This window comes from Moschus berezovskii, chromosome 5 (assembly GCF_049115385.1).
Source record: "Moschus berezovskii isolate FMDL1 chromosome 5, NW_MosBer_1.0, whole genome shotgun sequence".
Taxonomy (NCBI): domain Eukaryota; kingdom Metazoa; phylum Chordata; class Mammalia; order Artiodactyla; family Moschidae; genus Moschus; species Moschus berezovskii.
Window position 1 is genome coordinate 10,581,938 of NC_142464.1, and position 25,676 is coordinate 10,607,613.

The following is a 25,676-nucleotide window of genomic DNA, read 5'->3' on the forward strand; positions in this document are numbered from 1 at the left end:
CTGTTTAGTTCTTTGGCCCATTTTTTGATTGGGTCGTTTATTTTTCTGGAATTGAGCTGCAGGAGTTGCTTGTATATTTTTGAGATTAATTCTTTGTCAGTTGCTTCATTTGCTATTATTTTCTCCCATTCTGAAGGCTGTCTTTTCACCTTGCTTATAGTTTCCTTTGCTGTGCAGAAGCTTTTATTTTAATTAGGTCCCATTTGTTTATTTTTGCTTTTATTTCCAATATTCTGGGAGGTGGGTCTTGGAGGATCCTGCTGTGATTTATGTCGGAGAGTGTTTTGCCTATGTTCTCCTCTAGGAGTTTTATAGTTTCTGTCTTACATTTAGATCTTTAATCCATTTTGAGTTTATTTTTTTGTATGATTTTAGGGAGTGTTCTAGTTTCTTTCTTTTACAAGTGGTTGCCTAGTTTTCCCAGCACCACTTGTTAAAGAGATTGTCTTTTCTCCATTGTATATTCTTGCCTCCTTTGTCAAAGTTGAGGTGTCCATAGGTGAGTGGATTTTGTTTTCCTTCGTTTCTTTGCATGTATCACCGAGGAAGTCTTTCTTACCTCTGTTCTTTGGAGCTCTGCATTCAGATGGATGTATCTTTCCTTTTCTCCTTTGCCTTTCACTTCTCTTCTTTTCTCAGCTATTTGTTATGCTTCCTCTGACTACCATTTTGCCTTTTTGCATTTCTTTTCCTTGGGGATGGTCTTGATCATTGCCTCCTGTACAGGGTCCTGAGCCTCTGTCCATAGTTCATCAGGCACTCCATCTATCAGATCTAATCCCTTGAATCTATTTGTCACTTCCACTATATAATCATAAGGGATTTGATTTAGGTCATACCTGAATGGTCTAATGGTTTTCCCTGCTTTCTTCAATTCAACTCTGAATTTGGCCATCAGGAGTTCATGATCTGAGCCACAGTCAGCTCCCAGTCTTGTTTTTGCTTCTCCTTTTCAGCTGCGAAGAATATAACCAGTCTGATTTCAGCAAACATAGTATATTAAAATGGGGGAGACATCACTTTTCTGACAAAGGTCCTTGTAGTCATATCTATGGTTTTTCCAGTATTCATGTACAGATGAGAGTGTTGGACAGTAGAGAAGGTTGAGCATCGAAGAATTGATGCTTTCAAACTGTGGTGCTGGAGAAGAGTCTTGAGAGTCCCTTGGACTGCAAGAAGATCGGACCGGTCAGTCATGGAAGAAATCAACCTTGACTGTTGGAAGAACTGACTTTGTGTCTGAAACTCTAATACTTTCCCCACCTGATGCTGAGAGGTTACTCACTGGAAAAGACCCAGATATTGGATAGATTCAGGGCAGGAGGCGAAGAGGCTGACAAAGGAGGAGATGGTTGGATGACAAACCTGACTCAATGGACATGAGTTTCAGCAAACTCCGGGAGATAGTGAAGGACAGGGAAGCCTGGTGTGCTACAGTTCATGGGTCACAAAAAGTTGAACACGACTTAGACTGAACAACAAGTAAACTAATACCTTATATTACTATGTGCTGTCCTATATTTCAATAAGATATAGTATGATTCTTCTTAGAACTTATTTAATTTGGGACATCAGATAGTGAGTTGTTATTCTTCATATCAATTTAGTAAGCTATAAACATTTTATAATTGGAGAAGGAAATGGCAACCCACTCCAGTGTTCTTGCCTGGAGAATCCCAAGGACGGGGGAGCCTGGTGGGCTTCCGTCTATGGGGTCACACAGAGTTGGACACGACTGAAGTGACTTAGCAGTAGCAGCAAACATTTTATAAAATGCTTTACTTAGCATTAGGCATAATTAGTATCACTGTCTCTTTAAATCTGTTTTATTAAACTTTTATAGGAGTTTTGAAAATAGCTTCGGTTGAGTTTTCCACTGTGAATAAGAGAGTTAACACAAAAGTGCTTTCATATAAATATTGTATTTTATAATTTTAGAAATATCAAAGTTCAGTACAACCTTTAAAAATGTTTCATGTTTTGAAAGCTGTGCGTGCTCAGTCACGCAGTCGTGTTCGACTCTTTGCTACCCCATGGACTGTAGGCCACTGTCCATGTAATTTTCTAGGCAAGAATACTGGAGTGGGTTGCCATTTCCTTCTCCATGAAAGCCGTGAGTATTAAGTAAACAAGTATATTTTGTAGTAGTTTAACAGCTGCCATTTTTGTATGGATAAATAATTTAAAATTTGTATATACTAATATAAATAGAACATTGAAAATAAAAATAAACTGAATATGTTTTCACTTATGTATGTCTCAGAAGGCATGTCATGAGTTTATTGCTTGTTATAAAATATATATGTTACAGAGTTTAAGAATATGAATCTGTTCTTACTATCTTTAAATAAACAGTGCACTTCATATCATTGCTGTGAGGATCTTTGATGGTTGAAGAAGTACCCTTTAAAATTTCTTAGACCGAAGGCTTCCCTTCTGTACTGTGTGGTTGCCTTTGGAGTACTTGTGTACAGCCTACCGTGTTTTCTGAGGAACCTTAGGACTCTCTGGACCCTGTATATCTCCCTTCAAGGTTAGAAGCCACCACATATAAGCAAGGAACTAAGTCAGAGTCCAGTGGAATGATATCATTCTGCCCTTTCTTGTTTCTTTATCTTTTCTCTGTTTATCTTTATCTTTTCCCATTTCTGTTCACTGACTCGCCAAGAATCAGACCCGACAGAAGCAGAAGGCTGATGGCAGCCTCAGACCACCATGTGGTTGGGTACAGGATTGAGGCTCACACCGCAGACTCAGGATCTGTCAGCCTTGCACCAGCCTCTGTTTCCTTCCCGGTGCCGTCTTCTGCATGTCCCTGTCTTGAGTTCTTCCGTGGTCACTTAGGTCAAGGGAGCCGTTTTCCAGTCTTCCTCTCTTTATTCATTGCTGTACCAATTCAGGGTCTTCTCCCTTGACTTTTACTCTGTAGTGGCCCTTAGATATTCTGCAAGGATAGCTATAATATCTTGGTGTCCTGCAGAATGGCCCGTGCTTGTATGGGGTTTAGTTTTGTGAGCTCTACCTTGAATGAGTTTGAAACAAAAATACAGCTTCACCAAGATGATTTTTCAGTCTTCAGCAAAACAGTAGGATGCTCTTCTTCATTGGGATGATGAACAGTTCTAATATAAGGCTGCTTGCAGCACATTGCTCTTTTTACATAGTTATGATAACAAACTAAACTCTTCATACTGCCTATCCAGTTTCTCTAATTTAGTATCTGGGAGGGATAGAGCTGAACTTAGTTGTAACCTTTATTTAGCTGGTTGATTGCTAAAGTTATATATATATATTTTTTGATGAAACTCATAAAAACTAATAAAACTTGAAGATTTTTAGCCTCCTGTCCTGTGGGAGTATTGTTGTGAGCTGCACTCCTAGTTTTCAGAATCATATCTTTGTCTTTCATGGTAAGATCTTTACTGCATATGTTTAAGTTTTAAGTAGTGTTGACTACTAGAAAGGGAATATTTTTAATGGCAAGTTTTTCCATTCCATTTCCATATCCATTCCAAATATGCCAAATTTCGGCATATTTCCAAGTCTAAATTTGTGTATAACAGAGACTTAATATATATTAGGTATAACTTTTTGCAGAGTATAAACTTTTTATGTACTTCAGAAATAGGTCATCTGTTTTACATATTTAAATATCATACAGTTTTACATTTTTTAATGATCATGTTCTACTAGGTAACTTATGTTCATTGCATTTTCAGTTTCTTATATAGGGTAATGTGAACAAATCAGGGCTGAATTATATTGCATAGTTTAGATATTGTAATGGCAACTGTCCAGATGTTTATACTTGGGTCCTATACAATTCTGTGGCTCGGCCAGTTGAGTTAACTGTTAATTTAACCTTTTGCAGATTCATGAGATATTTGATTGTCAAGAATGTATGAAGAAATTCATTTCAGCTAATCAGCTAAAGCGTCATATGATCACCCACTCAGGTAAAGCACATATTTTTCCATTTATATTGAAATCAGTACAAAAGCTTCACCTTGTCATTTTTAGGAGCTCTGAGAGAGGGGTAATCAGGAGACCTAGCTATTAGTTCTGGCTTGGACACTGACTGACCACATGATTCTGAACAAGTTACTTAACTTCTCTAGACCTTAGTTTATTTCTGAAGCAAATGTAGTTGGACTAAATGAAATAAAAAAATCTTCAGATTTACCATTTAATTTGTCCTATGATTCAATCTGAAGCACCAATACTTTGCCATCTAATGCAAAGAGCTGACTCACTGGAAAAGACCCTGATTCTGGGAAAGATTGAAGGCGGGAGGAGAAGGGGATCAGAGAGGATGAGATGGTTGGATGGCATCACTGACTCCATGGACATGAGTTTGAGCAAGCTCTGGGAGATGGTGAAGGACAGGGAAGTCTGGCATGCTGCAGTCCATGGGGTCACAAAGAGTCGGACACCACTGAGTGACTGAACACCAGCAACAAATCCTCCTTGAGCCTTAGTTTCCATGTTCTTCATCTGTGTAAAGATATCCTACCTTTCAGAATTGCTGTGAAGGTTAAATGAGGTCATCTACGTACCCTGCTAGCAGAATGTCTGACATTTAGCAGGGATTCAATAATTAGAGCCCCAACATTTCTAGATATATTCACATTGTAACTAAGGTACTAATAAATATTAATGAGAAATTTACAAATACATTTTGAGAATCTTGTTTTCAAAGCTGTAATTTCATTTTAAGCAGGTTTGAATGATAGATCTGTTATACAGACTTAAAAACATCCAGCTCTGAAAGTAACTTTTGCTTAATGAAGTCTCTGAAGTTAAGAATGTCTGTACTTTGAGGCCACTGAAGTCAGGATGTATTTGAATGGCCACTTTATCTGGAGACAGATACAGATATTTTTGGCAAATGAAAATAGAAGATCAAAAACCGGTGGCCTTCAGATATGCTTTGCTTGAAAAATCTAGTTGTCAACGTTACATGGATATTGTATACATATGGATTTTACACAACAACCTACGTGTGTAATTCCTGCTGAGATTGGAAGCTTGGCCTCATGGGCTCCTTGGCCATCCAGGAGGCAGGTCTGTCCTTTCCTTCCATCTCTGTCAGACCACTCGCCCTTCACATTCGGAGCTGTGACCCTGACTTCAGCTCATACCAATCCAGCAGGGTTTTCATCTGGAAGTAGAATTTCTTCCTTGAATTAAAACTTCATCTTCACACCTAAGCTACTTTATACATTTAGTTGGCAGAATATGTCAGTAAAAGAGCAGGCTCATGTGAGTTTTGAGTTGGCTCATATATCTAACAGATTGGGTAATAGACTTTTTTCCAGTTGTTTGAATGATATTCTTATTGACTTGTCTGTAAGAATTAATAATGCAAGGAAGGCTGTTTCCCTTTTTATCCTTTACCTATATAGACATGAGATTGTCTCTACTCATTTTTTACAGAAAAACGACCCTATAATTGTGAGATTTGTAATAAATCTTTCAAGAGGCTTGACCAAGTGGGTGCCCACAAAGTGATACACAGTGAAGATAAACCTTACAAGTGCAAGCTCTGTGGAAAGGGATTTGCTCACAGAAATGTTTACAAGAATCACAAGAAGGTAAAAGCTTGCTAATACTGTTATAAATGTATTTGCTGATTGGCCAATAAAATTATCAGTTTTTTATCTTTTAAAGAAATTTTTGCATGTCTGAGGCATACCTGAGGCTGTACGTATGACATAATTGGAGAATATCTTGCTTCTGCTTTCTTACCTCTTGGGCCATCACCACTGTGGCTTTGTATCTGTCTAAATTCTCTTTTGAAACTATTCTCCTAACAAGCAAAGTGTTATCCAGTGTTTCCCAGCATTGTAATAATTGCAAAATATTCTCTTCCTTCTTTCTTTAAAGTTTGACACTCTTGTTCGTATTACCATTTGGAAATCCTCTTTGTCATGAAACCATTTTAGCAACTTTGCTAGGTCTTCTGCCAATTTCTCTGAACACTTCTTTGGTCTCTGAGTTCCCAAGGGATTATCCTGGATGCTTTGACTGTAGGCTAATTCTGTGTCCTCTGTGTCAGCTACATCTATGAATTATGCTGCAAACTCTGTACTTACGAATTCCAAATGATTTGTTTTGTTAATCTCAAGCTGTAGAGTCACACTTGTCACTACTTGTTTGATATATACATGGGCATCTTTCTGACCTAATGACTTCAGCATTCCAGATAATGGTTTCACTGTTGGCTCAGTGGTAAAGAATCACCTGCAGTGCAGGAGACCTGGGTTCAATCCCTGCGTCGGGAAGATCCCCTGGAGAAGAAAATGGCAGCCCACTCCAGTGTGCTTGCCTGGAGAATCCCATGGACAGAGGAGCCTAAGCGGGCTGTACTCCATAGGGTTGCAAAGAATCAGACATGCTGAGTGACTAACACACACACAGATAACTTCACTTTTGGAAGTGTCTGTTAATTTCTATTAATGACCAAAGCGTGTATTTATCCCTGTCTCTTTCTTTAATTTTAACCCCTTTTTAGAATTAGTAGCTAATTCTTATAGATTCTGCCCTCTCCGTTGTCTTACCATCTTCATAATCATTGCTTTACCGTTTCACATCCTGGTCATGTCTCATTTTCATCACTTTAATCATCCATTTCATGTGGCTTCTTGATATTTAATCACTTCTTACTTATTCAGACAACTAGATAAATCGTCCCAAATCACAGCTCTATCACTCTTGAACTCCAAATATTATAAGTAGATTTCTAGCACTTATGTACAATCTGTATTCTTTTCCCTGCCACTATGCACCATGACCCCAGCTTCCTTTTCCAGCTTTTTGTTCTCTCATTTTCTGCTCGAGACATATCAACTCAGCATGACCTCTCTAGCTTCTCAGCATGACCTCTCTAGCTTCCCTGTTCCCTCCTTGGTAGTAAAACTCTCAAATAATCTCTTATTTCCTCTATTGATTTTTGTTTTCATTTCCTACACTTTACCGTTACTCAAGTTCTTATTTCAGAATTTTAGTTTTATCTAATCTATTTTCTGTAGATAGTAAATAATGTTTGAATTGAACTCAGGAAATTTGTGCAGAGATAGTCAACATCTTAGAAATGTGTGTTTAAATTTGTGATGTGGTAAACATTTGCTTATTAATTTTGGTTGACATATTTCATGATGGTATTAAGCAACATACATATATATTTTCAAAGAACTTCTTACGTTTTTATTTGCAATATTCCATTGTAATTATTCTTATTTTAATATTTATTGGGACTTTCCAAATATATAATTTTATCTGTTTTGAAATCATTTAAGAAGTTATGATATTAATTTCAGCTTCAGTCTAAAAAAGAAAAAAAGATAGATTAATGAAAGAATACATAGGGTTGATTGATGGTGTACCAAATCATCTCTGCCTAATTTCTTGCTGACTGCTCTTATGTTTAACTCAAGTATTGTATGTTCAGAGGCAGGACCACATACATTACTGCTGCTTTGGAATTACATGCCTATTAAAAATTATCTGGCTAGTTTCCTGCTCAGTCTCTGGAACCCTCTTGTTCCTTTCTTTGATGAATCTGATCTCCCCACATTTACAAGTTTTTCACAATTTGGCTTGTATTATATACCATATGGGAATTTGGCACAGGATCTTTGTACCATCTCTCATACTTTTAGCCATAAATCATATGAAAGTAGTAATGAGGTCTTGGGAAGGATATAAACAATGATGCCTGTAATTTCCAAAGTGGAAGGCACATTCAGTCCTTCTGCTGTGGACAGTGTGCTTCTCACTGTGTTTTGGTCCTAGCATGTATTTGGTATGTGGACAGTTGTGCTTCTCACCGTGTTGTGATCCTAGTATGTATTTGGTATTGTTACATGAATATGTATAAAATATTTATCAAAAGTTATGGTGAAAGAAGCAAATCAACTTTTTCTTCCATCATTATTCACTAATGGCCAGTTGTCAAAATAAAAAGTAAAAATATGCAAGTAAAGCAGAAAAAAAAGTCATTAAAAGACCGATCTTCATCGTGTAACATGACCAAAGTTGGTTATTTTAAATGAATTATTCTTTGGGGTTTTGATTATGTAACTTGTGCATTTTTATTATAGCTATTTGATTTATTTGGTTGATTCTTTATGATTTGCATGAAAAGGGAATATTTCATTATGATTATGACAGTATGGCATGCAGTTTCGAAGGAGTGATTTTTTATAAGGGGTGATGAGTGATGGGGAATGTTGGGCATTGAGAGACTGCTTTTTCTGTTTTAATATAGGTTTTATTTTTTATCAGATTAGCAACCAACCTTTAAAAGGCATGCGTTTGTTTGTTTACTTTTGGCATCTTGTCTTGGCTGTGGCTGGTGGAATCTTTTGTTCTGCTGCACTGGTTTCTCTCTAGCTGTGGTGAGGGTTTAATTGGCCTGTGTCATTAGTTTTGCAACCAGGGATTGAACCCATGTCCCTGCATTGGAAGGCAGACTCTTAACCACTAGACCATCAGGGAAGTTCTGAAGGAGTGATTTCTATTTCTAAATCTTAGTTACTTGTTGCATCATCTTGGACTTCCCTCGTGGCTCAGATGGCAAAGAATATGCCTATAATGCAGGAGACCTGGGTTTGATGCCTGAATCGGGAAGATTCCCTGGAGAAGGTAATCACAATCCTCTCCAGTATTCTTGCCTGGAGAATCCCAAGGACAGAGGAGCCTGGCGAGCTACAAGTCCATAGAGTTGCAAAGAGACGAATACGTCATCTTGCCAGTTATATAAGCTCAGTAGGTAAGAATTAGTTTTTCTTTTCCCTAATCCTCTGTGGCAATCACTTAACCTTATTACAAGGTTAAATGAATTTTTTAGGGCCTACCTAAAATTAAGATTGTTTATCTGGACCCAACTATATTCTGTAACTTTTTAAGTCACAGTTGGACAGATGTCTAAGAACTGCAGGAAACAGAACCTAGTTATTCTTCAACCTGTATTTGTCCCTATCAAAGTTAATGCAAAGCCAAACTGAGAGGAGTGTACAGTGCTCTCCTACTCCTGTGGTGGGTGGCATGTCTAGATGGCCTGAACCATCTTGACCCTGGAGCTGGTACTACTTGCTTAATGATGGAAATGAGTACAGAGAGGTTTTGTCCTGATTAAGTTCATAAACAAGCTCTTTGGGGGCAGAGCTGCATCTATTCAAATAAAAGACCTTTGTTCCTGACATTTTACATAACCTTCCAGGGATGAACACTAGAGGCCTATGAAGGATTCTGATCACAAACCTCTCTGAAAATAATTCCATTGGGCATCTTATATTAATATCTCATCCAGTGATTTCCCATTTCTGGGCCATGACTGCTTTGTGGGTCTTGAAATAATTTACTGGGTCATCAACAGCCATTACAAAAATAGAATAGAAAATATGAGAATCAGAGTCATTTAATGAAATAATACATGAGTGTGTGAGTAGCTGTATATATATATATATCTTTTTGATATAAAAATTATATTTTTGGTCATAATCAAACAGTTTGAAAAACTCTGCAAGTCAGACTCTGCTCAGGTGATATTTTATTAAACCTTAAAAAAAAAGGACAAGTCTCTCCATAAAGAAATCATGGATTTGATTCTAAAACCATAATATGTAGCATAAATTTTACATAATTAAAAAATCTTTGACAGTTAAGGAAGGTGTCAAGTTGTAGATTGAAACACAGTTGTTCAGTTATTCCACCATACCCACTTTTTCCTTCAGCTTTGCATCGAATTCCTCTTCTTCAAGTGAGCTGCAGGTGAAGTAGCTGGTGGCTCACTTAAGATAGTATATATCCAGAACTACCTGTTTCTGTGATCTCGAAAGCGTGTTCACAGTGATGAGACGCTTACACTAAGGGGCATGTAGGAACCGAATCTGAAAGAGGGAAACAACAGATACAGATGTTTCTCTGAAGCTTGTTTAGCTAATGGCAAATTGCTTACCATATTTAAATTGTTTTTCTTAGATGAATATTGAGATACCATTGTATAGTTTCCAATGTAAACACCGTATTTCCTATAATTATACAGTAAGCTTTGAAGACAGATGCTCAACACAGTACCTACTGACCTTATTGTGCTTTGAATGTGGCAGACACTTTCTGAATGAATAAAGGTTTGTGAAAAGATTATCCCAAATAAGATTTAATGTTCTTAGTTATAGTAGTTGTAATATGAGAAGTGATTTCTCTAAATTTACATTTGTAATATGTGTTGCATCATTTTTGCCTTTCTGAGCACTCTCTTTCTTGACTTTATGAGCATACTAGTGATCAGTGATGCACTGAAAAATTGCTGTTGTGTCCCTTCTGCACTGGGTTTATCAGCCTGGAATATCTAAGCACTCTTCAGACCTTCCATTCAAAGATAACTGCACTGCTTTAGTTTTCTGAACCCTTTTCTGGCTCTGAGTTAGATACCTGAAGTGTAGCTCACTTACTGCCGAATCAGTGATGAGCCTTTATCCTCTGAGGAGCTTTAATAGAGGAACCTCCCTCCCAGCTTACTTCTACTTCCTCCACTCCCCCAGCCCCCAAATAGTAACTGAAGAACCATCAGAACTGTGCCTTGGTGCTTGCCAGAACAAAAGCATCGCTTGTTGCTCTTCAGAGCTTTCTTCCCCCTGGCTCCTGTAGGCACAGGACCTTGCCTTCCAAACGTCTAGCCTCTGATTCTTGCCTGTGCCTGAAAGCTTCAGGCCACCTCCTCACCTCCAGAGCTCACTCTATGTGGAATATCGCCTTTGCTGTCTGCTCTTTACCAGCCTAGCCCAGCCCAGGGTTTTGAGTTCACCTCACTTGACCCGCTTGATTGAGTGCACACTGGTAGCCTTCTTAAAACCATAAAGGAAAATGTTCTTTTTTAAAAATTAATTTTGTTCTGCTTATTTTCATTTGTAGTAGACACTGTATGAAAATAACCCCCAGAGGGCATGCTTGACCACATGGGTGGTCAGGTGCACAGTTTAGGTGAGAATCCTGCTCACCGCCTTTCAGTGAGGGCCTGGAAGGGACTGAGTACGCCCAGCTGATAGCCCTGGCTTTCCCCAAATATGCCAAAGACCGTATCCTTGTACAAACTGTTTGTTCATAATTACGCATCTGCTTCTATATTTAAAGGCCGGTGATCTAGAACCTAGAGGATATTTTCTATTCTTGAGTAAAATTCAGTGTTTATCCTCAGCATAAGGCCTTTGACATGCTTTTAAGTCACTGTCATAGATTGGAGTAGGGCATATTAGAAATGGGAAGGTGTAAGTTAGAGGTGGTTAGGTAAACTGAGTTGGGAAGGTAGGGAAGAAACTGGGAAAAGTGACCATTGAAATGAGAAAGAGAATAGGAGAAGACAGCCTGGAGTGTGAGGTAGGATGGGAAATTTTCAAATGCAGTAATAACTACAGAGTACCTCTTTCACCATAGTGAATGGCCAGGAATTTTCACTCTTCTCACTGGTATTTCTGTGTAAGAGGTTGTTCTTTTGGGTGGAGTTTGGAAAAAACAAACTGGAAAATTCTTAAAGAGATGGAAATACCAGACCACCTTACCTGCCTCCTGAGAAATCTGTATGCAGGTCAGGAAGCAGCAGCTAGAACTGGACGTGGAACAACAGACTGGTTCTAAATAGGAAAAGGAGTAGTACGTCAAGGCTGTATTTTGTCACCCTGCTTATTTAACTTCTATGCAGAGTACATCATGAGGAACGCTGGTGGAAGAAGCATAAGCTGGAATCACGATTGCCGGGAGAAGTATCAATAACCTCAGATATGCAGATGACACCACCCCTATGGCAGAAAGTGAAGAAGAACTAAAGAGCCTCTTGATGAAAGTGAAAGAGGAGAGTGAAAAAGTTGGCTTGAAGCTCAGCATTCAGAAAACTAAGATCATGGCTCTGTTCCCATCACTTCATGGCAAATAGGATGGAGAAATAGTGGACACAGTGGCAGACTTTATATTTTGGGCTCCAAAATCACTGCAGATGGTGACTGCAGCCATGAAAAAAAAAGATGCTTACTCCTCGGAAGAAAAGTTATGACCAACCTAGACAGCATATGAAAAAGCAGAGACATTCCTTTGCCAACAAAGGTCCATCTAGTCAAGGCTATGGTTTTTCCAGTGGTCATGAATGGATGTCAGAGTTGGACTCTAAAGAAAGCTGATTGCCGAAGAATTGATGCTTTAGAACTGTGGTGCTGGAGAAGACTCTTGAGAGTCACTTGAACTGCAAGGAGATCCAACCAGTCCATCCTAAAGGAAATCAGTCCTGAATATTCATTGGAAGGACTGATGCTGAAGCTGAAACTCCAGTACTTTGGCCACCTGATGCGAAGAACTGACTCACTGGAAAAGATCCTGATGCTGGGAAAGATTGAAGATGGGGGGAGAAAGAGACGACAGAGGATGAGATGGCTGGATGGCATCAACGACTCGATGTACATGAGTTTGAGTAAGCTCAGGGAGTTAGTGATGGACAGGGAATCCTGGAGTGCTGCAGTCCATGGAGTTGTAAAGAGTCACTAAACAGGAAAAAACACTGCTGCCCATCTGGGAGAAAAGTATATTTAAATGTAAATGGTTTTATGACACAGGTATCATTCAAGACCTTATTCTTTGTCTTACCATTAGACTTGGCGAGTGTTTCGGGTAGATTCATATAAAGCTATTCATTTTTTCTGACCATCACTATTTGATACTTCAGTGAACATCTTTTTACATAAAACTTGGTAAGTTTGCCAAGAGTATTTATGCAGGTAGATCTTAGGTATGGAATGTATAGGTCAGATACCAAGTGTTCTTTAAATTTTGATCTCTCCTGCCTGGTTGTCTTCTGAAAAAGCTCTATTTTCACTTAGCAGTGATGAAAGTGCCCTTTATCTGTGCCATCACAAGTGTCTATTTTATCAGCCTTTTTTTTCAGTCTGAAAATTGACAAGTGATATTTCATCGCATTTTAGCAATAGCAGGTGTAATTCTATTCTTTTTATGTTTGGTTTCCATTTCTTCTGAGAAGTGCTTTTAGGTACTCTTTGTCCTTTTCAGTTCAGTTCAGTTGTTCAGTCGTGTCCGACTCTTTGCGACCCCATGAATCAGAGCATGCCAGGCCTTCCTGTCCATCACCAACTCCCGGAGTTCACTCAAACTCATGTCCATTGAGTCTGTGATGCCATCCAGCCATCTCATTCTCTGTCGTCCCCGTCTCCTCTTGCCCCCAATACCTCCCAGCATCAGAGTCTTTTCCAGTGAGTCAACTCGTCGCATGAGGTGGCCAAAGTATTGGAGCTTCAGCTTCAGCATCAGTCCTTCCAATGAACACCCAGGATTGATCTCCTCTAGAATGGACTGGTTGGATCTCCTTGCAGTCCAAGGGACTCTCAAGAGTCTTCTCCAACACCACAGTTCAAAAGCATCAATTCTTTGGCGATCAGCTTTCTTCACAGTCCAACTCTCACATCCATACATGACTACTGGAAAAACCATAGCCTTGACTAGATGGACCTTTTTTGGCAAAGTAATGTCTCTGCTTTTTAATATGCTATCTACGTTGGTTATAACTTTCCTTCCAAGGAGTAAGTGTCTTTTAATTTCCTGGCTGCAATCAGCATCCGCAGTGATTTTGGAGCCCCCCAAAATAAAGTCTGACATTGTTTCCACTGTTTCACCATCTATTTCCCATGAAGTGGTGGGACCAGAAGCCACGATTTTAGTTTTCTGAATGTTGAGCTTCAAGCCAACCTTTTTCACTCCCTTCTTTCACTTTCATCAAGAGGCTGTTTAGTTCCTCTTCACTTTCTGCCATAAGGTTGGTGTCATCTGCATATCTGAGGTTATTGATACTTCTCCCGGCAATCGTGATTCTAGCTTATGCTTCTTCCAGCCCAGCGTTCCTCATGATGTAATCTGCATAGAAGTTAAATAAGCAGGGAGACAAAATACAACCTTTTCCTATTTGGAACCAGTCTGTTCCATGTCCAGTTCTAACTGTTGCTTCCTGATCTGCATACAGGTTTCTCAAGAGGCAGGTCAGGTGGTCTGGTATTCTCATCTCTTTCAGAATATTCCTTTGTCCTTTTTCTACTGGCCTATTTGGTTGTTTTTCATTGATTTCTAGGAGCCTTATAACGATGAATATTCTTTGCTATTTTTGTTTGTAATATTTTCCCCCATCTCTCAACTTGCATTTTTCAATAAAGAAGTTTTACATTTTTATATATTCAAATATGACATAGTTTGTGAGTTTTATGACTTCTGAGTATAGCTCCTGAATTTTATGTCTTATTTAGAATATTTTCCTTTTCCAAGATGATGCAAATATTCGCTAATGTGTTTAAAAGTTTTATTTCTTTTTTAATCGGTATTTTAATCGATCAATACTTCATATTTAGGTATGGTGATTGAAATACTGCTTCATAACTGAGCTATCTTGATGAATGCCTCTCATATAAATAAATCTATTTTTCCACTCCGTTCTGTCCCATTTAATCTGTATTCCCTTGCAATATCAGAGTATTTTAATAGTTGTAGTTTATAATGTTTTTAATATCTTTTGAACAAAGGCTGACTTGTAGTTTCCCTTTTTCAAAATTCTCTTACATCGTGTTTAGGAAAGTTAATGTTAGTAAGGAGACATCTTATCACCACTTCCTTTTTATCTTCCTGGAAATCAACATTGTATATTAAAAAACAGTTCCTCATGACAGAAATTCTTCATATATAGTCTTGCTCTTGTGAATGATTTGGTTCAGAAATGTTTTGTTCAGGGTAGAAAAAGCAGTAAGTAAAAAGAGTTCATTTTCCAATGTTATTGTTAAATTCTCCATTACCAGTATATTTCTTAATTTTTCATGTATTAAAACATTTAATTTCGTACAACCTTGAGATCCTTCCTTTATCCCTTCTATTTCTGTTCTACCTCAAATTTTGCCAAGCTTGGGTTGACTTGTTTTCCTTCCCAAAGGATCTATTAGAAGATTAGTAAGAGGATTGTAAAAAAAGGTCAGGTTAGGCATAGCCTAGACTTAGTGATGGTTAGTTACACCCAGAGAGGAAAAAAAAAACTTTTAAAATGAAGTCTGTGACTCATAGAGCATAGCAAATGGGGGAGGGAGATTTTTCATGAAGGTAGGCAGTGTAGTTGTGTGAACCCTCAGTATACAAGGTAATGAATTTAAAGTAATACAAAAATATTAGTGAGTACCCTGCTTATTTAACTTATATGCAGAGTACATCATGAGGAACGCTGGGCTGGAAGAAGCACAAGCTGGATTCAAGATTGCTGGGAGAAATATCAATAACCTCAGATAAGCAGATGACACCACCCTTATGGCAGAAAGTGAAGAGAAACTCAAAAGCCTCTTGATGAAAGTGAAAGAGGAGAGTGAAAAGGTTGGCTTGAAGCTCAACATTCAGAAAATAAAGATCATGGCATCTGGTCCCATCACTTCATGGCAAATAGATGGGGAAACAGTGGAAACAGTGTCAGACTTTCTTTTTTTGGGCTCCAAAATCACTGCAGATGCTGATTGCAGCCAGGAAATTAAAAGACACTTACTCCTTGGAAAGAAAGTTATGACCAACCTAGATAGCATATTAAAAAGCAGAGACATTACTTTGCCAACCAAAGTCCGTCTAGTCAAGGCTGTGGTTTTTCCCGTGGTCATGTATGGATGTGAGAGTTGGACTGTGAAGAAAGCTGATCGCCGAAGAATTGATGCTTTTGAACTGTGGTGCTGGAGAAGACTCTTGAGAGTCCCTTGGACTGCAAGGAGATCCAACCAGTCCATTCTGGAGGAGATCAATCCTGGGTGTTTATTGGAAGGACTGATCCTTAAGCTGAAACTCCAGTACTTTGGCCACCTCATGTGACGAGTTGACTCACTGGAAAAGAGTCTGATGCTAGGAGGGATTGGGGGTGGGAGGAGACGGGGACGACCGAGAATGAGATGGCTGGATGGCATCACCAACTCGATGGACATGAGTTTGAGTGAACTCCAGGAATTGGTGATGGACAGGGAGGCCTGGCGTGCTGTGATTCATGGGGTCACAAAGAGTCGGTCATGACTGAGCTAGTGAACTGAACTGAACTGAACTGAGGCAGTATAAATTTAAAAGCTAAGTTAAATGGAAAATTATCACATTGTTTAAAAAGAGATACTTTTCTCTCTACTATGGCAATTTGTATTATACTAGAAAATGCCACAAACCTGAACCAATGAAAACAAGAAATGTACAAATGAGAACTATATGTTATATGCTGAAGTGCAATATTCTCAGTAAAAAATAGGCTTTGAGCCTAATATCCCATATTGAGTGTTTTGTATTTAAAGTTAGAAACTATAATCAGTTTAGAATCAAGCCCTGATCTTTTGACTTAGTTTGCATCTGTGTTATGTTGAAAATAGCTTTGCTTAGTTTTTATGAAGGTTTCAATTGAGACTATGTCCTCTAGTGATGTTGACAGAGAATTGAGTAGTGGTTTAAATATATGTGAGCATGTGCACATGCGCACGCACACACACACACACACACACACCCTTTTTACTTCTATCCCAAGTATCTGGATCGTGTTGTCGTCCTATGTTCTCTTTATCTGTTACTTTCTAGGAATTTGTACTATAAGAAAACTATTTCCCGTAGAAGGACGGGTATTACATTTTAGAGAGGGTAGTTTTTAGATGGGACTGGAATTCATCCATTGTTGTGTATTTGTCTGTTTCTACTTTAGGAATCTGTACACATTTCTCTTTGGATGTCACATAAAGTTCAATGCGTGATCTAGCCATGTTTCCTAGCAAACAAATTGTCTACCAGAGAAGCCAGGATAGCTGCTGTGATTTGTTACATATGAGTTATAAACACGAGGATACCTACTGAATGCAGCAAATTCTGATTCGCAGTTACTGTGATGCATCTGAAGCTGTGTCTTCCTGAGTGAAGCTAAAGGTGTCTGTTAGCTGGACAGTTTCTGAAGGGCGTGGTTGCTGTCTCCAGATACTCAAAGAGCTTCATTTGGAAGAGAGAATAACTTGTTCTGTATTAGCATAGTTGTAGTAAGTAGGGGCCATACAGAGGCAGAACTTTTAAATTAAGGGTCAAACCAGCAAGCCTGAAAAGTCACACGTTCAATGCCATGTTTGCTGGAGGCATCCTTGGTTAAGAAATATGTAGGGGGGGAGTACCTTGAGTGGGAACCTTAAATTGCTACTCTCCAAGAAAGACTTCATCTGCAAGCCTGGGATTATTTCCTCTTTTCGCAAATTCCCTTTGCCTTGATCAGGGTAGGTAGTTGGCCCTTTGTGTCTGCAGGTTCCATATTTATGGATCGAATCAAACTGCAAATGGAAAATCTTTGGGAAAAATTTCCAAAGTTTCCTAACAATAGAACTTGAATTTGCTGTGCACTGACAACTATTTACATTGTATTGATAATTAGGTATTGTAAATAATCTAGTGGTGGTGGGTTAGTCTCTGAGTTGTGTACAACTCTTGAGACCCCGTGGACTGTAGCTCGCCAGGCTTCTCTGTCCGTGGGATTCTCCAGGCAAGAATACTGGAGCAGGTTGCCATTTCCTTCTTCAGTGGATCTTTCTGACCCAGGGAACGAACCCGGGTCTCAGCATTACAGGTGGCTTCTTTACCAGCTGAGCCACCAGAGAAGCCCACAAGCAATCTAGAGATGGTTTTAAATGTATGAGAGGATGTGCATAGGTTGTATGCAAATACTGGGCCATTTTGTCTGAGGGACCTGTGTGTCCTCATACTTTGGTGTCCTCCCGGGTCCTGGCGCTGGTCCTCCGCAGGTCCGGAAGGAGGCATGTACCGTGGACTGTGGGCACCTCAGTCATTGGTGCCGCGGGCTTATGGCTTTGTTCTAATAAGTTGTGGCTTTCCAGCAGTGAAAAGGCTGGGCTTGGCTATTCGAGGCTGTCCTTCTATAGGAACATCACTTCAATTTTTTATCTGAACTTCTCTGTGAAATGAGTTACCTTTTCCTACACTGAGCTTAAAGAGACTGATTTCTTCGATATTTCTTCAGGTTTTATTCATTTTTGTGAGGAGGAATTTTTTTAAGGAAGCCAGTTGTAAGTCTTACAGTAAAATTTAATCCACAGACCTTGTAAATAGCCAGATGACATAGGTTTTATGTAGCCTTAGGTCTGTTATGTGACGCAGTGGGACAGTAATATGATATGCAGACTTCAGTAATGAGATTTTTTAAAGAAGTTTTAACACATATACATCTGGAATATTTTTCCAGTTTTATTTTATCTCTGGTTGTTTTCTCTGAATTTGTCATAGTTTTCTTGCTTTGCACATGACTGAAAGAGATGTCATTTCCAGTAATATTGTTAATTCTGGAGCAGTATATATCACTTATAGTGAAAGTTACCATTTTTGCATATGAATGCGCCTGATAAAAATGTTAATCTGCTCTCATGAAATTAATGTTTGGTTTGAGTGGCTCGAAATGTGATAATTTTTAACTGTTTTATAAAATTATGTTATAAAGTTTCTGAAGCATTTGAGACATTTTATCAAGTGTTATAAATTGTACAGCACATTTTCTTATATACTTTCTACATCTTCATCAATAATCCGACATGGGGCATAAAAAGATAAATTTCATCTTACTACTTCATGGAGTCAGTTCATCTGTTACATCATCAGATAGTGGTTTCTCAGTGACCTGGCATTAAAAGGAGGATGTTCTGTAACTCAAGGATGATTTGATTAATAGGTTGGTGGAAAGTTTGGCATCCTTGTTAGATGAAAAATTGAAGGGTAAGACACCCTTTAAAAGGTATAACTTTATTTGGTAATTGTAAATGTTTCTTGGAGACAGACGTCTTCTATCAACAACTTAGAGGCATTTCACTACGGCCTCACTTAAATGAGACTGAATACTGAGACTCTTGTAAGTTATGCCATCACAGCTTGGTGGTGTTGGGTGCTGGGACCTTTTTGACAAAGTGTTTATTCACCAGGCTCTGCACTGACAGCTTACTACTTGAAACATGCTGTCGACTTCAGGCCAGTATCTAGCCGTTGAGGCTCTGGTTTGGTTCACATGGATCCAAGGCATCATGCTCTCCCCAGTTCTTTCATCATCAAGCAACTAAATTATATCCACAGGTTATTTTGTCCTTGATTTAGAGAAAGAGAAAGAAAGGGTTGGTGTGGAGCATATTTTTAGAAGATTAAAGCAGCACCACTTTCCAGTGTGGATGCTCTGAAAATGCGGGTTTCCTTCTCTTTATAATAACATTACCTCCTTATTCTAGAAAAATTAGAACATCAAAGGAAGGTCTGAAGAAGATAGCAAAAATTCTGTCAGATACCACTGTCCACTTTACTATGAAAACCCTCAGAAGTGTTTTGTAAAATGTCTTCCTAGACCCATTCTCTGTATGTATGTGCCATAAATAGTATTCTATTAGACATTGCTTTGCATTGTGCTTTTGACACTCAAAATATGTTATGGAGGCTTTTCCATATCAAAGAGAAAGTATTTATGTAATAGTCACTAGAAGTTAGTTAACTAGGTTTATGTCTATCAGTGGACATTTATGAGTTTTCCTTTTTAAAAAAGTTGTGCAAAAATTGTCATATATATATATATATAAAACGAATTGATTTGTCAAAAGTTATACACACATTTATCATTTTGTAAATAGAGCCACACTGCACTCAGAAAATTTACATTCCCGTCTACCAGATGTGAGATTATTTGGTCTTACCCTTTAGTCAACACCAAAGAATGTCTATTTTCTTCACTTTTGCCAGTCTGATAGACCACAGGTCATATTTTGTTTTAAGTATTTCATTCTCTAACTGCATCCATGGCTTGAAATACTAATACTGTATGTAATATGATATCCCCAAGTTTTATACCCATTGTAATGCAGATGTGAAATATTCAGATGCCTGTTAACATCTCTTAATAGTCATCTGAACGTGTCCAAAATCAAACCCCTCATCTTTTACCCAGACTTGTTCCTTTCTTGCTCTTTGATATATTAGTTAATGATTGATCCATACTGCCATTGCTCAGGTCACAGTTTTGGAGGCATGCTTGCTTTCTTCTTCCTGTGTCTTATGTTTCATATCCAAGTCCCTCTGAAAGCCTGTTTGCTTTCATAATATATCCAGAAGCCTCCTACTTCTCTTCAGATTAGTGGCTACCACCCTCGTGTAGGTCTTAATCATCTCTTGCTTACTTTATTGCTATTGCTTCTCTGGTGTCTCTGCTTTTCCTTGTCTCCCTTGCACCGTCTTCTCAGCTCAGCCACCTTATTAGCATTCTAAATGCCGAGTGAATCATACCTCTTACCTGCTCAAAATACATTATAGACATATTGTGTCTCTCTCAGTGAAAGACAAAATTCCTGCAGGGGGCTCACCAAGTCCTGCATGATTTCTCTCTCCTCTGGATACTTCTCCCATTTGTCTGACCTCATCTCCTCATTTCTGTGTGTCTTCCTCTCAGCTCCCATCACACTCGCCTCCATTGGTTTCCTGCCTGGAACACCTAGGAGACCTGGCCCAGCTCCCCCACTTCCATCAGACCGCTCACATGTCATCTTCTCAGCAAGAATTTCCACGAGCACTGTTTAAAACAGCTACCCTGTTCTCTGAAACCTCTGACATCCTCCTGCCAGGCTCTGTTTCTCCCTGTGGCGTGTATCTGGTAGTTCATCATTTGTTAGTTGCTGTCTCTCTGCTGGCATAAGAGCCCACTGAGGGCGGGGACGTTTGCTTTTCTTTGCACAACAGTATCCACAGAATATAAAACAAGACTGACGTGAAGTGCATGTCATAGACTTGGCACAAAATAAAGAAAGAAGTGTGAGGCGTGCTATTTGGAGGAGAGTCCTTTTGCCGTTTTGGAAGGAGCTTTTATGTTTTCTTTTTAATTTGTTATAACCCTTTATATTAGCAATTTAAAACTTTTGGTTTATGTTGCAGATTTTTCTTTGTCCCAAATATTTTTGCTTTGCAGTTTTAAATTTAATTCTTTCTCTCATCTGAATACCTGGATTTCTGCCATCCTTAGAGTCTTTCCCTACACAAAAATTATTTAAATATTTACTGTTTTCTTCTAGTATCTTATTATTCAGATTTGAGAAAACATCTAAATTGAAATGGGATTTGTCTCTTGTAACAGGTGGGGAATTTAATTTTTTTCTGACTGTCACGATTGCCTTACAACCATTTACTGAACAATCCAGTTGTTTAGTCGCTAAGTCATGTCTGACTTTGCGACCCCGCGGACTGTAGTCTGCCAGGCTCCTCTGTACATGAGGTTTACCAGGCAAGAATACTGGGGTGGTTTGCCATTTCCTTCTCCAGAACAATCCAGTATTCTTACACAAATTTGAAATGTCATATTTTCCTACACTGAATGTTCCTATATCTTGTATTGTGAAACTCTTCGTTCTATTTTGTTGATGTATTTATTCCTTCCTCTCATTTAAATATCTCTATAACTAGTACATTTGAACACCTGTACTTTATCCTGAGTTTTAAATATTTGTTCCTCCCATCCTTTATGTGTATTTTTCACAGCCAAAAAAGCACAAAAGTCCCTTTTTCACTGACATTATGTTAATAGGTAATATTTATATCTTTAATATTATAATGTCCATTAGATTAAGAAAATGTATAAATATATATGCTGTAAATAAAGTGACTTCTCTTTAAATTATTCCCTATATTTCTATACCTCAAGTATCATGACACAGCCCATCAATTGTATGATTTACTTTAATAAGAGAGCATAGTTCAGTTTTTGATATATTAGCATTTATGAGCATTGCTATCTTGCCATCCATGGTAGAATGTATTTTTCTTTATGAATTTATAACAAATGGGTTAGTACTGATGTGTAATGGAAAACAGGGCAGGTGCTGAGCTGTTTTTACTGTTGTTGTTTTGTTTTTTAAACCTAGCAGGTGGTTTTCTGTTGTTTCTTGTTTACATATATATTTTTGTCTGTCACGTAATCAATGGTGCTTGCCACATGTATGCTACTTGACATTTGGCACGTTACTGAAACTTTCTGAACCTTAGTTTTCTCATCTATAATATGCGGATGGACACGACTGAGCGACTGAACTGAACTGAATAGCATTTTATTTATTAAGTTGCTATTAGATTTAAGTGAAATAAATTCATGTAAATGTTTAGCATAGCATTTGACTCAATAAAAATAATGTATTTTACCTGCTGTTAATTATAACGTGAATAAATGCTCTAATTTAATTCAGGGGAAAAGCAGCTCTTAGGACTGAAAATTATTTGAAGTTAGTCAGTGAAGTTGAGAGAAAGGATGGAAACAGCCTCCCTCACACCAGTTTCCTTTGTGTTGAAAATATTGGACCAGCATAAAGTCTGTCTGTAAAGGAGGTTTGGACTTTAGATAAATCACATATCATTTCACTCTGCAAAGTAGATATTGAGAAAGCTCATTGTGTATTCAGGTTAGCCTTTGAGATTATAGGAACAATTTCTTTTACTGCTTATCAAGTGTATAGTTAATATGAGAAGTTAAAAACACAGTTGTTTTTCTCCCATGAACGCAGCCTATTTGTGTTTCTGATCTTATGGAAGAATGTTCCGAGAAGAAACAGGATGTTGTCTGCCTTCCTCTCTCTCCGGGTTCCCGTCGTGAATCCAGGCTCTGGTTACTGTAATGACTGGTCGATTCTAGAGCCTCCTGACTCAGCATGTCTTCCTCCTGCAGACCCACTCAGAGGAGAGGCCGTTCCAGTGCGAGGAATGTAAAGCTCTCTTCCGGACTCCGTTTTCTTTGCAGAGACACCTGCTTATACATAACAGTAAGTCACAATCTGGCAGATGAAGACCAAAGGAATTATAACCTATTAAAACAGAAGCAGAACTATAAAGTAGTTACATAATCTGCTTTTGAACTTAAAAAAAAAAAAAAGAACAGATTACTGCCTTTCACCTTTTCTTCCTCTATTCTTGCTTTATTTTTGCAAGCTAAGATTAATCATTTTATGAGGCATGTCATTTTATATCATTTTTGCCACTCTAAAGCTTGTGTATAAAAACATGTCATGGTCAATAAAATATCTTTGAAATGTACTCTGAAACAGACATTTATGTTCCCTTTTAAATGTAATAATTAATGGACTCTTTAAAAAATATGCAGATACCTGGCATGATTTTATTAGTTCACAGTGGGAAAGAGTCAGAGGCATGTCTAATTTAAGCTCTTCATTTGAGGAGAGTTGAGAAAATTGAGGCTCAGAGAAGCACAGTGACAGACTCAGGGCTGCACAGCATGTTGGGGAGCGGGTATGGCACTCAAGCGTCAGTCAGTCTGCTCTGATTTCTTAGTTTTTTGGCAAGGACATTTTTTTGAGAGGAAGTGAGAATTAAGTTATTTACATATATACCGTGAAAGTGTGTCTAGCAGTTACACTGAGAGCTGATTTTAGAATACCACACTTTAAAGAAAATGTAATTGCAAAATGAACTTTTAAAGTCAGTTGTGTTCAGATATTAAAGTAACCAGATATGTGTATCTGCTTTGCTATATCTAAAGTTAAATAAAAATGGTATAAGTAATACTTATATGTCTTGCTTTTAATTTGCATTGTTTAATCAGTAGAACATCCCCTAACATGTAGTTTCTACTGCTGATTAAATTTTTAATATTTCTGAGGAAAGCAAACCAATCAATCTTGACATTTTATTGTACAGATAAGATATTATCTTGGAAGAAATTTTCTCTGGTCAAGTCAAAGTATCTAAAATGTAAAATAAGAAGATACTGAAGTTTCTATATTTATGGACTGGTACCAGTTGTGACAGACTGCATCTTTTCCTATGGAAAAGACAGTGCTGTGATTTCCTGTCATTCTATAGTCACCTTACAGCTCTGGAGAAGTTGTTAGCACCACTTTCCATTTTCCTTATAAAGAACAGCTATGCACTTAAGAAATAAAATTTGTCATTAACAGGAGGAATTTCCATCTCATTTCATTGTCCTTTGATTAAGAGAAAACTTGTTATGAGCTGAAGGAATTTTAGAATAGGGATTCAGACAAGAGAATCTCATTTATATTGTTAAGACTTCCATGGCTAATCTTGGTCTGATGCTCAGGAAATTTTTTTTGATGTATGAAATTTTTTGTAGAAGCAAGGAGCTTTTAACTGAAGCCAGTATTTTTGATTTCAGCTTTTTGGTTCTCATCCACTTGAGGCTAAGATGAAGTGGCTGAGTGTAGACAGTGCTGGTGCATTCTGTATTTCACATGATGCTGGTCTGCTAGTCAATGCATCAGTCAGACGCTTTCTGAAGCCACATCAAGACAATAGGCAGGGAGGCCACCTTGGGTAATTGGGTGAGCAAATGTGTCCTTTAAGGTAAGCATCACTTAGGGCTAGTGAGCTGAAAGGGTGGGAAAACCAAAAGTGGCTAACATAGAGAGGACAAAAGACTAGATCTTGTCTTATCCGATATAAAAGTTACAGCCCATTTAACTTCAAAACATGAGATTTGTTTTAGAAACTTACATCAGCACTGTGGCTCCAAATATGAAGAATAAGTTGTCATAATTATTTTGGAAATTATTGTTATTTCCCAATACAGTTCAGTCAGTTCAATTGCTCAGTCATGTCCGACTCTCCGCGACCCCATGAATCACAGCACACCAGGCCTCCCTGTCCATCACCAACTCCCGGAGTTCACTCAAACTCATGTCCACAGAGTCGGTGATGCCATCCAGCCATCTCATTCTCTGTTGTCCCTGTCTCCTCCCGCCCCCAATCCCTCCTAGCATCAGACTCTTTTCCAGTGAGTCAACTCGTTGCATGAGGTGGCCAAAGTATTGCAGTTTCAGCTTTAGCATCAGTCCTTCCAATGAACACCCAGGATTGATCTCCTTTAGAATGGACTGGTTGGATCTCCTTGCAGTCCAAGGGACTCTCAAGAGTCTTCTCCAACACCACAGTTCAAAAGCATCAATTCTTCAGCGATCAGCTTTCTTCACAGTCCAACTCTCACATCCATACATGACCACGGGAAAAACCATAGCCTTGACTAGACGGACCTTGGTTGGAAAAGTAATGTCTCTGCTTTTTAATATGCTATCTACATTGGTCATAACTTTCCTTCCAAGGAGTAAGTGTCTTTTAATTTCCTGGTTGCAATCAGCATCCGCAGTGATTTTGGAGCCCCCAAAAATAAAGTCTGACACTGTTTCCACTGTTTCCCCATCTACTTCCCATGAAGTGATGGGACCAGATGCCATGATCTTTGTTTTCTGAATGTTGAGCTTCAAGCCAACATTTTCACTCTCCTCTTTCGGGGATTAAAATATGAAAACAAAAAGGTATGCACTACCTTAGTATAGCTTGATGAGATTTTTTTACAGGAACCAATATTTTGATTCACTTAATACTCTAAGGGAAATACTTTGATAAGAGCAATCTTGGAGTAGTTTTATCCAGTGCCTGAGCAGATTTGGTATTGTTAACTATTAGTAAAGTCATGCTCAAAATTCTCCAAGCCAGGCTTCAGCAATATGTGAACCGTGAACTTCCAGATGTTCAAGCAGGTTTTAGAAAAGGCAGAGGAACCAGAGACCAAATTGCCAACATCCGCTGGATCATGGAGAAAGCAAGAGAGTCCCAGA

The 25,676-nt window shown here is 38.4% G+C and overlaps 1 protein-coding gene across 7 annotated transcripts in view; it reads left to right on the forward strand.

The window, feature by feature from the left end:
- PRDM5 (PR/SET domain 5) overlaps window positions 1-25,676 on the forward strand; it is a 278,236-nt gene that overhangs the window by 142,040 nt on the left and 110,520 nt on the right. For all 7 annotated transcript variants that reach the window (XM_055435296.2, XM_055435299.2, XM_055435302.2 and 4 more), the window contains 3 exons: window positions 3,872-3,956; window positions 5,437-5,594; window positions 22,754-22,847. In XM_055435296.2, the coding sequence (XP_055291271.1) occupies window positions 3,872-3,956; window positions 5,437-5,594; window positions 22,754-22,847 (337 nt within the window). The remainder of the gene's footprint in view (window positions 1-3,871; window positions 3,957-5,436; window positions 5,595-22,753; window positions 22,848-25,676) is intronic.